Genomic DNA, 14,410 nt, shown 5'->3' with positions numbered 1-14,410 from the left:
AGTCATTTTGGTCCTGGGGAAAAGTAGGAATTTTGGCAGACTGTGGTTGGGAAACAAAATGATTGGTCTAAAAAATTTTTGAGTATGACTTGTGGTTGGTAAGTGATCTACTATTCCTGTGTCAGTGACTCAAAGCAAACTCAGCTCTTCCTATAGACTCCTTTGAATTCAGAAATGGTGTAGTATGAATGAAGTTTTCTTCTAACATTTATCTTTCCTGTCTTCAGCTTCTGAAAATACTCTGTAATACACGTTGTGTTCTCTTTCTTACCTTTTTGACTCCAAATTATGCTTTTGAAATCTTTCCATTTTGCTGTAAAAAGATCTAGCCTATTCATTCTGCCCTTTGTACAGTATTCCATCATGTGCATTTACTATATTTAATTCACCCATTTTCTATAGATGGAAACCCAGGTTGTTCCCAATTCTTGGCCACAAACTCAACTTTTCTCAGAATCTTAATATTCTGATTCCCACAGTATAGTTCCAAGAGCAAAATGTATAACATACATCATTTCCCAAATTCATTTGTCTAGATTTTTTTTTTCTGAGAATCTTATAGAAATACAGTTCTGTAGACTATTAGTTTGGGAAACAATAGATTAGAGAAATAACATAGGTTAAATATGCGTTTTTTTTCCCTCTGAAAATGAAGAAGACAATATAATATAGCCAATGAATAAATGATAAATCTGAATGCATGAATTATTGGGAATAATAACATCACTTTATATACATGCAATAAAACATAGCAGACAATAATGCCATTGCTATGTAGAATATAGCATAGTATAATATTTCAAATGTAAACAAAAACAACTGCTACAAAGTAAAAAGGATATCAGACATATTATATGTGGAGCAAATTCTAAAGATTTCACTCGGGAAAAGAAATAACTACCGAATTATACCTTTTAAATATTGTTTTGGTATTAAAATAAAAATGTTTAGGGAAAGTGAACCATTCATTTATTGTTACAACAAAGATTCATTGTCTATAATTTGTCAGGAACTATGCTAAATCCTGAGGACATAAAAATAAATTAACAACCTTGCATTAAAGGATCTTACTGTTACTTGGAGGAGATGAACACATAATTCAATTATTTTAAAAAGAATTCAGTAAATGCATTAATAGATTTTGGGCAAGGTACTGTAGAACATTAACAAGGCAAACTGGTGGCTTAAAAATAAATTAGTTGGGGGTGCCTGAGTGGCTCAGTTGGTTAAACATCTGATTCTTGATCTCAGCTTAGGTCATGATCTTGGGATTGTGAGATCAAACCCCGCGTCAGGCTCAGACTCTCCACAGAGTCTGCTCAAGATTCTCTCTCTTCCTCTCCCTCTCCCTCTCCCCCTTCCCCTGCTCTCTCGGAAGGAAGGAAGGAAGGAAGGAAGGAAGGAAGGAAGAAAGAAGGAAAGAAAGGGAGAGAGAGAGAGAGAGAGGGAAGGAGGGAGGGAGGGAGGAAGGAAGAAAGAAAACCTTTAAAAATAAATAAGTTAGGCAAAGAGGTGGAAGAGCATTCCAGATATAAGAGAGAGTATGTAAAAGAAAAAAATAAAAATGAAGAGAGATGAGGAAATGGAAAGGTGGAAATTGAAACAGGAAAGAAAAATCTGTGGTAGAGGCAGAAGACAGACCTTCTAAGAAGGAGGCTTTACAGGGTCAGAGTCACCTGTAAATCAACAATGTTTCTAAGCAGGTAGACTAACATTAAAAAGTTAGGTGCGTGTCACTTTAGTGATTGGTTTTGAGTGACAAAAATCCCTAATGTGCCTCGGATGAGATTTCTGAAAGGTCTGCGAGATCAAGTGCAGCAACTGTGCTATCTCTAGACCTTCAGCATCTGGCAGTGGGCCTGAAGTGTCGTAGGTGCCAAGTAAGTGTTGTGTGGGTGGATGGATAAGAGGGATGATAAGTTTGTATCAATTGGTACTATTAAGAAATTTGATGATTTTTCATTTTCAGCCAAAAGGAGGTAGTGTTGCAGAAATTAAAGAGGTTTCGAATCAGCGTGGATGATTTTTAGCTGCGTGACCTTGCACAAGTATTCATCTATGATAAGCGTCAGCATCCTCATCTGAGAAATAGGGAAGAGATTGAGTAACTCATACAAAATGCTAAGCTTAGGGCAGAGCAAAGTGACTCCTGCTCAAAAGGGTGATTGCTCTCGTTCAGTGAGAAATAGAGTGAATTAATTATGAAAGGGCTATGTTTTAGATAGTTTGAATTTTAAAAAGTTAAAATCTGTTTACATTTGGTGTGTTTGAAAGTAGGAGGCTCTGAAAAGTTTTGTGAGCTTGAGAAAGATATAATTTTTACAATGATTGAAAGAAAGACAAATTAGAAGGAAAGCCTATGGTCAGGAGGGAAAAACAGCATACTGTCATCACCTACGCCATTGACTGACTCTCTAACATTGGGCAAATTTCTTAACTTCTCTAGGCCTCAGTGAGACTTGTTTTTAAGACTTTATATTTTTAGAGCAGTTTTAGGTTTCTACCAAAATTGAGGGGAAGATAGATTTCCCACATACCCTCTGCCCCGACACATGCACAGCCCCCCCCCCCATCATGAACATCCCCCATCAAAGTGGTTGTGGTTCATTAGTTGTAATGATGAACCTACATTGACATGTCATTACCACCTAAAGTCCACAGTTTACGTTACTCTCAATAATTACTCCACTCTTGGTGTTGTACATTCTGTGGATTTAGACAAATATATAATGACATGTATCCAGCATTACTCCGTGCAGAGTAGTTTCCCTAGCCTACAAATCCTCTGTGCTCCACCTATTGATCCCTCTTCCCAACCTAACCCCTGTCATTCACTGATTTCCAGTTTTGCCTTTGTCATGTACTTAGAATCATACAGTATGTAGTCTTTCCAGAAATGACTTCTTTCACTTAGGAGTATGCATTTAGGTTTCCTCCATGTCTTTTCCTGTCTTGATAGCTCATTTCTTTTTAGCATTGAGTAATATTTTACTGTCTGGGTGAACCAGTTTATCCATTCACCTATGGAAAGGCATCTTGGTTGCTTTCAAGTTTTGGCAATTATGAATAAAGCCATTATAAACATCCATGTGTATGTTTCTGTGTGGACATATTTTTTTAACTCCTTTGGGTAAATGCCAAGGAGTGGGTTTGCTGGATTACATAAGAGTGTATAGTTTTATTTAGTGATATTCTAATATTTTGTTACAGAATTTTATTATGATTAATGAGATAATCAGTATAAATTGCCTTGCAGAGTACCTGGCATATTGTAAGGGCTGAATCAGTGTTAATTATATTTAGTGTTATTGTCATCTCATAAAAGATAATAAAACTCAGTTCATTTTGACAGTAGATACAGAAGAGAGAAAATGTCAAAGGAAAAGTGTAAAGACATTTGATGATTAGCTCTATATGATATCTGCCTCTACTGCAGTCCCAGATACACAGAATGTGCTTGCCTAATTCATGTTGTTCTGAGTGGAAGGTGTACTTTGCCTTGAGCCTCTTAGTTCCCCATACTCCTTTTGGACTAATTAAGAAGGATAATACAGGTGATTCTAAGTAATGGCTATCTAATACCTCAGATAAGGGGAAAAAAAGTACTGCTAAATGCACTCCAAAACTGAATCCTATAAACCTGAGGAACAGCTAGGGTCACGTGGAATGGAGGAAAAGCACTACTAGACAAGTGGTCTGGAACACTATGTTCATGGTCTAACCCACTCTGTATGGATTGTGAACTTCATGAACTTGGACTTGAGTCTTAGTATTTCCGTTTCCTCAGCCATCAGTTGGGAATGAGACTCCCCCACTGGTAATTTAGAGAGCAAGATGAGATAAGGAATGTGAAAGTAGTGCCTGAAATTTTCTAGGAAGTTAATAGATTTAAAATTAATCTTAATACATGAAGACACCAAATAGCTTGCTTAGATTCAGTTCCATGGTAATAAATAAAAATCCAAAGTCATCTAGCACCAATAACTCATGACCAGTTTCTTTCCTCAGTTTTGAATATGTGATTATTTCAGTGCACTTATGGATTTGTATTTTCTGTTTTCTAAGCATAAAAAGCATATTTCTCCATTGTAGAGAGTTTTGATGATAAAAATACATAGGAGGAAGCAAAACAAAACAAAATCAAAGCTCATCTATTATTTTGCCACCTGGAAATACCTCATGTTAAAATTCAGAAATATTACCTTCTGATATTTTATCTTTCTGTAGGTAGTAAGCTAAATATCTAGAAAGATAGACCTAGATATAAGTTTTTTAAAAGTGGTCTGATGTTAAATATAGATTTGATTTATATTTTGTCTAATAATCTTCATAAATATAGCATTACTTCTAAATGCCTACATGTTAACAATGTATAATGTAGCATCATCACTTTCTTTTCTCCATCAGAATTATGCTGTTTTTTATCAAGTTTGGGTTTTTTTATGGAAATGTTTATTGTTTTCTACTTGTTGCTTATTTCCATTCTCCACTAAAATAATATGCTCAGAGACTATCAACAACATTTAAGCAGGCAGCAATCAGGGGAGAAAACATTTATCTGTAATGGCAGCCTAAATGTAACAATGAACTCTTTCATCTTGATTCTAGGCTCTAAGTCTACTCTGAGGTCTTTGAAGTACCCACTTGGGCTAAAGCCACTCAGAGAGAAACTCAGCAAAATAAGTGGTTTGAAGCAAACAAAAATAGAAACCCTAACCCTTTCCCAGCTTTGCATAATCATCATATTCATTTACTGTTGACTGTATTTCCCTTATAGAGGCTGGGTTAACCATAGCTGTCTCCCAGAGTTTCATTTTTATTTTTCATCTTCTGACAGTGCCTTTTCAGCATGGAGCTGTTTTCCCGAATATTTAAATATTTGACAAGCATTAGTTTTGTTACCGAGAATCACTTTAAATGATTTAATCATAATCATAATGATAACAGGGACCTGTTTACTATTTTTCAAAATCATTTTAAAATAGTGTTTGTTTATAAGTTAGAGTAGCTGAATAATTGAATTAAGTTTCTTGATTTTCTTTTTATGTAATCTTTACTGTGTCTAAACTCTCCGCTTCATGGTAAAAATACCCAGATCATACAATTTCTGATCCTATTTTGGGGAGGCCACTGAAGAATCCTCCAAATTATCACTTGTCACATAGAGAAAGGATTACTCCAGAACCCTCAATATTTTTTTATAACATGATCCATTTTCATTTATATTAAAAATGAATACTATTGAGCACCTGCTATGTCGAGAGTATAGCAGTGAAGTCAGACAAAGTCCCAGTTCACATGGAGCTTATGTTTCAGAGGGAAGGACTGAAAAATGCATAAATTAATTTGCTGATGATGTTATTAACTCTTAGATATTTATTATTTTGTAAGAGGTACATTCACTTTCTTCATCTTGTTAACATATAAATGAACTTCTTAATCTCTAAATAGCACATTTAATAGGATTTTTTGTGGTGGTTGTTGGTAGTGGTTTTGTTTTGTTTTGTGTTTGTTTTTGATGATTTAGTATACTCGGTCTGAACATTGCTGAATAGGAATGAAAGATTTTTGGAATTGTTCACAAAATTAGCCAAATTTAAATCATTCTATATTACTAGTATATTATCATAGTAATGTTAATTTCAGTGTGTTGTATCTGACACATTTTGAAACGTATTCGTTCACAGAAGCAGCATAGTACAATAAAATGTAAATGTTAAATATCATGAATTAGCATTTTCTGAACATTGGAATCTAATTTAATAACATCAATATATAGATAGACCAGTCATTGAAGTCATTATTCCCATTTTTTACTTTCAAGTTTGTATTTTGATTTTTCTTATTCCTGTGGAAAATATTTTTTAATATCTGAAATATGTCTTCAAATATTTTTATTCTCTTTTCAGGAATTTGCTGCGCTGACAAAAGAATTAAATGCCTGTAGGGAGCAACTTCTAGAAAAGGAAGAAGAAATTTCTGAACTTAAAGCTGAAAGAAACAACACAAGAGTAAGTATAAAACTGCCTCTGTTTGGAATCAAGTCCATACACAGTTCAGGGCCTCATCCCTTGTATACTCGTAAGAATATAAACATTTAAAAACTTGAAGAAGACTTCAAGCAGAAACCAACTCATCATCTGTTACTTAAAGTAACAGGGAATATTCTATAAAACTCAAAACAAGAAGGCCAGAAACCTAAATTACAGTCTTAGCATCTAAATCACTATGTTGCCTCAGAGAATGTTTTTATTCCTTCTGGCCTTTGCTTTTTTTGACTTTAAAAAGAAGGACTGGATTTCGATAGTTTCAAACTTTCAAACTATTGTATTAGAGTGGGGGGCCAATACTCAGAGGCTGGAAGTGGGCAGAGAGGCTTGAGAGGGTATGAGTATCCATTATGGGCTGATGTGAGGGAGTGGCTTGACGTTGGTCCTTACCTTGTTAAAATGTATAAAAGCACTGGAGCAGGACTCTCCTAATTAAAAGGGGCATAGCTTTTCTATTTTGGAAGATGACTGAGGAGACTTCCAGTTCTGAGGTTCTGATGTCATGATTTTGATGGATTCTATTATCTTCTGCTCTTGGAAACCCATGTATTCTTTCAGTCTCATGCCCTGTGATACTGAAGTCCAGAATTTGATCAGAGATACTGTATTTTCTCATTCAGAAAAAAATCACTAAGTTTCATAAAATATATAAATCACCAGATTACCTATAACTGAGAACAGTTTCTCTATTAAAAGAATGTGGAGGAGAAAACACTTTTGTATGGTTATATAGTTCAGTTTCAACATGAAGTAGGTGAAAAATATTTTCAGTATTACAGTTCTAGCAGATGAATGCTAGAAAATGAGAAAGTGAGAAAGTGAGGTATAGTTAATAGTGAATTCATTTGATGTTTGGTCTTAGAGAGTAACATAAAAATAATAACACCACAAACAGTGAGCTTGTGCCTTTAATGAGGAGTACCATTGTATCTGTAATGGTTATATGATCAAACTCAATTTATCTCCTTACTCATCGGGGTCTTATTTTATGGTAAAGGGAGTTCACACAGTACACACACAAGGAATTGGTTTTCATTGAGACTTTGATGAGCCAGTCACATGGACTGCCTCAAATAGAACATAACTAGGACAGTTTAGATCATGTTATCAGGTGTCAGATGAATTTTTTTCTATTTCTTTGTCCCTGTTGATATTTTTCCCCACCCTTGATTTCTAACTTACAATTTCTTCATGCAAATTTAAAATTTATTTCTGCCATGAGATTTATTCTGCCCTATTTCACTACTTTCCATTTTAATACTTTAGGCTACATTCCCTGATGTAGCACAGTACAGCCAAATGTAAATGTAGGATCGGGAAGCGGAGCGTGGAAGGAAATGTAAACTTCTTGGTAGACTTTCAACTAATTCTCATATTTAAAATGTACCAGAAACTCTTCATTTAGCTGTGTATTTCTCCTTTATACAACCTTTTTTTTTTTCTACAGCCCTTTACTCCTTTCTAATGCCATATAAGGAACATGTTATAATATCCCCATTTTACAGATGAGGTAACTCCTCAGAAAAAGGCAGATAACTTGCTGGATATTATGCAGTGAATAAATAAAAGAGAAAAGGGATTTGGAAGCTAAGGCAGTCTATCTCCAGAGCCTGTGCCCTTAGCACAAGCCATTAGCACAATTACTGAAGTTAAATCCATGGAGGAACACCTGGGTGGCTCAGTTGGTTAAGAATCCGACTCTTGATTTTGGCTCAGGTCATGATTTTGGGGTCATGGGATCGAGCCCTGCATCAGGCTCTGCACCCAGAAAGGAGTCTGCTTGAGATTCTTTCTTTCCCTCTTCCTCTGCCCCCCTCCCCAACTTGTGTATGCTCTCTCTCTCAAATAAATAAATCTTAAAAAAAAAAAAAGTTAGATTCATGGAAAAACTCCAAGATTTACAACAGCTTAAAGAAGACTTTGCCCTAAGAGTAAACCATTGCAGTGTGGGGTGCATCATTCCTTCATGATTGTGACTAATTTTAGAGAACTAGGAGATTTGGCAGCAGCATCCACACAGTCTTCATCATATTACACTCCATGAGGCCCAGATGTACCCGTGGCTGTTGCACCTGCAGAGGAACCTTGGGGGATAGAGACAGTAAGGGAAGCTATACTTGCAATACCTCTACAGGGGTCAAAGTGAGAAAAATACAAATATTAAATTAAATTCCATTAGGGTAACAGAAATTGAAGCCATTGATTTTAAACATGACTTTAAACATGAATAATAGTTACTTTGAAAACATGAATAAAGCTGGAAAACATTTTTTCCACTCTCCTTAAAGCAGTGGTGCGGAGTATTTTTGTTGTTGATTAGGGAAAATAGGGAAATAGATCTACAAAACCTTCTTTGTGCAAAGTATCAATTACATAACAACTTCCTAAGTTACATAACCTCCTGTCACCCTCCCCACCACCCAAAAAAATATCCAGGGCTAAAAATCAGACATATCTTCTCTCTTCCCTCATAATGCCCCCTTAAATGTTGCCAAATACAATACTTTTGATAGATTTATATAATAGTTTCTCCTTCTGTATGTTCTGGTTTGTTTTGTTTGTTTGTTTGTTTGTTTCTAGCTAGAAACACCTACTTATTAGTCATGGAGAAAGAACAACAAGCTAGTATTTCCTTCTCACAACTAAAGTGAATTTGATTGGTGTTATACTGTAGGGAAGTTTAAAGTAAAGTGTCTCAGTTTCCAGGGTTCTGATACCTGTGACTCTCTTTCCATGTTGACGAGTTAACATAGGCTCACGAATTGAGATAAATAACACAAAAGAAGACAGTCCACGAAGAGAACTCATAAGAGGATAGAGTATTTGTGTTAGTTTTGAATATCATCGAAAACAATAGATGAGAAAGGGATCTACTGTATAATATTGGAATTAATCATATCTTCTCCAAATAGAAGTTTCAGAGGGAGTTCAATGAATGAAGTTCATCTGATGTAGCAAATAATAATAATGATAATATTATAATAGCTAACATTAATTACATGTGAAATGTTTTTCTAAATTTTTTGTATGTTTAACCCTCTTTGTTTATCCTGACAGCAATCCCATTATCCCCAGTTAACTGATGGGAAAACTAGCATATAAATAATTTGCTCCAGGCTGCTACATGGCTTATAAGTAACACATCTAGGGATCTCCTCAGCTTAACCACCGGCTACGTATTTAAGAGATCATATTCCTAATGTCACTTGCAAATCATACATGATACAAGGGATCATGTTTAAGGAAGAGCAGAGTTTGTTCATTATTTTATAGTTCAGTTCTAATGTTCAGTAATCTATTTTGCATCAATTGTGTGCATAGTAATGTATGAAGTATTTATTCTGATGTCAGAGCTGAAAGTTGTAGCCATTTATCATTTTGTCACTGTAGTAACACTTGGTCACCAGCTCAAAAAAATATGAATGAATGAAAGAAATCAAAGTAATCACTATATTCAGCTGCCTCAAGTAATTAAATTGAGGACATCCAAATAAAATCATCCTAATATTATTAATGATTGTACAAAAATAGGAATTTAAAAAATTGTAGAGAATATTTATAGAAATATTCAAGAAGCTTTATTGTTGGGGCACCTGGGTGGCTCAGTTGGTTAAGTGTCTGCCTTCAACTCAGGTCATGATCCTGGAGTCCTGGGATGGAGCCCTGCATTGGGCTCGCTGCTTAGCCAGGAGTCTGCTTTTCCCTTTAACTCTCCCCCTTCTCTCTCTCAAATAAATAAATAAAATCTGAGAAAAAGCTTTATTATTTAATATTTTCACACTGATGAAAGTGTAGAAAAGCTGATTAAATAAAACTTATTTCTAAAACTTCTCTGCCCATACTTAGGCAAATTAAATGTATAGAAAATAACTTACTCCTGCCATTATTTCAACATACTCAAATCGACTGCTAAAGCTTACCATATTTTGGTAGAATTACTTGATGAATAAGTAAAAGAAAACCAGGAATATTAAACTAGTTATTGTTTCTTAATATCAGAATGGAGAATTTTTATTGTTGTTTTAGAACTGTTTTAACTGTTTTTGTGGCTGAGGCTCTCAAAGTTTTATGTAATTGGCAGTGTTTTAGAAAATAGCTATTGTGAGACTTTGAAAAAGAAGTTACGAGGGGCCCTGGGGTGGCTCAGTCAGTTAAGTGTCCGACTCTTGATTCCAGCTCAAGTCATTATCTCAGGTCATGAGATGAGTCTTGGGTTGGGTTCTGTGCTCAGTGTGGCGTCTGCTTGAGATTCTCTCTCTCTGCCCATCTCCCTACTCAGGCTCTCTCCCTCTTTAAATAAATTAATTAGTTAATTAATAAAATCTTTTAAAGAAGAGTAAAAGATGTTATGATTTCAAGAGCCAGTCCTTTTTTTTTTTTTTTTTAAAGATTTTATTTATTTATTCAACAGAGATAGAGACAGCCAGCGAGAGAGGGAACACAAGCAGGGGGAGTGGGAGAGGAAGAAGCAGGCTCATAGCAGAAGAGCCTGATGCGGGGCTCGATCCCAGAACGCCGGGATCACGCCCTGAGCTGAAGGCAGATGCTTAACCGCTGTGCCACCCAGGCGCCCCTTAAGAGCCAGTCTTAATGTCAATTATAAATAATAAAGCTGTAATTTCCTCTTACAGGTCATCAACTAAAAGACTTAATGGTCCTTAATTTAAGTTAAAGACTTAATTTGAAGCATTCTTTACCATGCCCTTACTTTTGTTTTCAGCCACAACATTTTATAAATAAACATTTAAATAGAATCAGACACCTGTCATTACTAAGAGAAGCTTCGCATTCTTGACAAACTTCTGTCTACGCTATTTACTAAAATCCCTCCAAGCGTATTTCCTCAATGAGTAGAAAGTATAGTCCAATTGGGAAAGAAAGAACCTCGCAGCCTAGGCAGGTGCAGATGCATGCGTGTGCGTGTGTGGATGTGGGTGTACATATATCTGAATGCTCTGATAGGATATGATAAACAGAAAAGGGATTAAGGATGTATGCCCTCCCAACAGCTGTTACAGCGTGTGACTCAAACATTTACATAGAACCATAGGGGATTGTAAACAGTATTTCAGAGTAGAGGATGTTGAGTACACTGAGCATGAAAGCAACTAATTTGAAGTTTCTTATTCTCAGATGTTAGTGTTGTGTTCTGTGGCCATATTACAGCAGCCAAGGTTATGTTGAGTTCAAATCTAACAAGAAGTTGTATAACTTTAGAAATTTAGTTCAAAATTTCCAATGATGCGATATATATGTATGCATATATACTATGATTTGTTGGTATATATACAGGCTGTGGTCATTTAAAATGAATCCCAACATAGGATTAGTGGTCATTTATGTAGTCCTTGCAATCCTTTGAGTACACCAAAGAGAGTGTCTTCTGCAAGATTTATTATTATTTTTTTTTAGTAATAATTTTTTATTATGTTAGTCACCATACAGTACATCCTTCGTTTTTGATGTAGTGTTCCATGATTCATTATTTGCGTATAACACCCAGTGCTCCATTCAGTATGTGCCCTCCTTAATACCCATCACCAGCCTATCCCAATCCCCCACCCCCCTCCCCTCTGAAGCCCTCAGTTTGTTTCCCAGAGTCCATAGTCTCTCATGGTTCATTCCCCCTTCTGTTTACCCCCCCTTCATTCTTCCCTTCCTTCTCCTACTGATCTCCCTGCTATTTCTTATGTTTCATAAATGAGTGAAACCATATGATAATTGTCTTTCTCTGCTTGACTTATTTCACTTAGCATAATCTCCTCCAGTCCCATCCGTATTGCTGCAAATGTTGGATAATCATTCTTTCTGATGGCTGAGTAATATTCCATTGTATATATGGACCACATCTTCTTAATCCAGTCACCTGTTGAAGGGCATCTTGACTCCTTCCACAATTTAGCTATTGTGGACAAAGCTGCTATGAACATTGGGGTGCATATGGTCCTTCTCTTCACTATGTCTGTATCTTTGGGGTAAATACCCAGTAGTGCAATTGCTGGATCATAGGGTAGCTCTATTTTTAACTTTTTGAGGGACCTCCACACTGTTTTCCAAAGTGGCTGTACCAACTTGCATTCCCACCAACAGTGTAAGAGGGATCCCCTTTCTCCACATCCTCTCCAACATTTGTTGTTTCTTGCCTTGTCAATTTTTGCCATTCTGACTGGCATAAGGTGGTATCTCAGTGTGGTTTTGATTTGAATTTCCCTGATGGCTAATGATTTTGAACATTTTTTTGTGTGTCTGTTAGTCAAGAAGTATGTCTTCATTGGAAAAGTGTCTGTTCATATCTTCTGTCCATTTTTTGATTTGATTATTTGTTTCTCGTGTATTGAGTTTGAGAAGTTCTTTGTAGATCTTGGATACCAGTCTTTGTACTGTCATTTGCAAATATCTTCTCCCATTCCGTGGGCTGCCTCTTAGTTTTTTTGACTGTTTCCTTGGCTGTGCAGAAGCTTTTTATCTTGATGAAGTCCCACAAGTTCATTTGATCTTTTGTTTCTGTTGCCTTTGGAGATGTGTCATGAAAAAAGTTGCTGTGGCCAGTGTCAAAGAGGTTACAGCCTATGTTCTCCTCTATGATTTTGATGGATTCCTGTCTCACATCAAGGTCTTTCATCCATTTGGAGTTTATCTTTGTGTATGGTGTGAGAGAGTGGTCAGGTTTCATTCTTTTGCATATAGCTGTCCAATTTTCTCAGCACCATTTATTTAAGAGACTGTCTTTTTTCCACTGGATGTTTTTTCCTGCTTTGTCAAAGATTAGTTGACCATAGAGCTGAGGATCCATTTCTGGAGTCTCTATTCTGTTCTATTGGTCTATGTGTCTGTTTTTGTGCCAGTACCGTGCTGTCTTGGTGATCACAACTTTGTAGTATAGCTTGAAATCAGGCAACGTGATGCCCCCAGCTTTGTTTTTCTTTTTCAACATTTCCTTGGCGACTCGGGGCCTTTCTGGTTCCACACAAATTTAGGAGCTGTTTGTTCCAGCTCTTTGAAAAATGTCATTGGTACTTTGATCGGGATGGCATTGAAAGTGTAGATTGTCCTGGGTAGCATGGACATTTTAACTATGTTTATTCTTCCGATCCATGAGCATGGAATGTTTTTCCATCTTTTTGTGTCTTCTTCAATGTCTGTCAAGAGTGATCTGTAGTTTCTAGAATATAGATCCTTTTCGTCTTTGGTTAAGTTAATTCCGAGATATCGTATGATTTTTGGTGCTATTGTAAATGGGATGGATTCCCTAGTTTCTCTTTGTTCAGTCTCGTTGTTCGTGTACAGAAATGCAACTGATTTCTGAGCGTTGATTTTGTATCCTGCTACATTACTGAATTGCTCTATAAGTTCTAGTAGTTTGGGGGTGGAGTCTTTTGGGTTTTCCACATAGAGAGTCACGTCATCTGCGAAGAGAGACAGTTTGACTTCTTCTTTGCCGATTTGAAGATTTATTAAACATTAGATAAAAGCGTTACTCCTACCAAAGGTGTACAATTAGTAGTAGATCCTTAGTGTTATCTTTGTGGGTTCCTCTTTATTTTTCATTTATTATAATTTATAAGCTTAGAAGACATGGATACATTCTAGATTTGAACATTTTGGCCACATTGTCCAGGCTAGGTAACTTACATTTATCTTACAACAATCAACAAGTGAGTATTAAGCATGTATTCTATAGAATATTTTCCTATGTATTGAGAAGTATCAAGGATAAGTTAAATTGTTAAGCCCCTAAGAAGTCTGTTTTATAGTAATAAGAACACATTATTTGGTTTCATAATATATATACAGTTTAACTGTTTTAATCAAGACGACATTAATTAAGGAATATAAGAAATCTCCACACCTAGCTTCCATGCACAATGTCTGGGACCATATTTCTTAGCTTTGTGAGTTTTCCTTACATTCCCAGTCCCAGAAACATGCAACCTCTGTTACTACCTGTGCCAACAAAATGGACCCCCCATGCCTAGTATGGTTCCTCCTCATTTGGACCCTTCAGAATCTGTCCTGTGTGGGTGGCTCTGGTTGGCTGACTTTTAAGTCACATGTCTGCCACCTAGTGGTTAAACATGCCTGGGAAGTGTTTTTTGTTTCCAATATTGGAAGATGATGTTCGACATTCAGGGAATTATCAGAGATGGAGGAGATGTACAGAAGACTTCGGGCAACCGTAAATACAAAGTCTCCACTACAACCTAACTTTTATTATACTCTTTTCCATATTAAAATTCTAAACAGCAGCAATACTGACATGTGTCTACCCAACAGTACACCTATACTTCTTAGACAAAAACAAAATCACCTTTTCTCAAAAAAGAAAGTGCATGCGTCCAGTTACAGGACCAGGGTTCTTC

The 14,410-nt window shown here is 36.1% G+C and overlaps 1 protein-coding gene across 3 annotated transcripts in view; it reads left to right on the top strand.

Annotated features, from left to right (window-relative positions):
* PPFIA2 (PTPRF interacting protein alpha 2) overlaps nucleotides 1-14,410 on the top strand; it is a 459,727-nt gene that overhangs the window by 264,015 nt on the left and 181,302 nt on the right. For all 3 annotated transcript variants that reach the window (XM_008710341.2, XM_040637298.1, XM_008710340.2), the window contains one exon: nucleotides 5,910-6,011. In XM_008710341.2, coding sequence (XP_008708563.1) covers nucleotides 5,910-6,011 — 102 coding nt within the window. The remainder of the gene's footprint in view (nucleotides 1-5,909; nucleotides 6,012-14,410) is intronic.

Source organism: Ursus maritimus, unplaced genomic scaffold (genome assembly GCF_017311325.1).
Source record: "Ursus maritimus isolate PB19 unplaced genomic scaffold, ASM1731132v1 scaffold_21, whole genome shotgun sequence".
NCBI lineage: Eukaryota > Metazoa > Chordata > Mammalia > Carnivora > Ursidae > Ursus > Ursus maritimus.
This window is presented reverse-complemented; position numbering and strand designations above follow the sequence as displayed.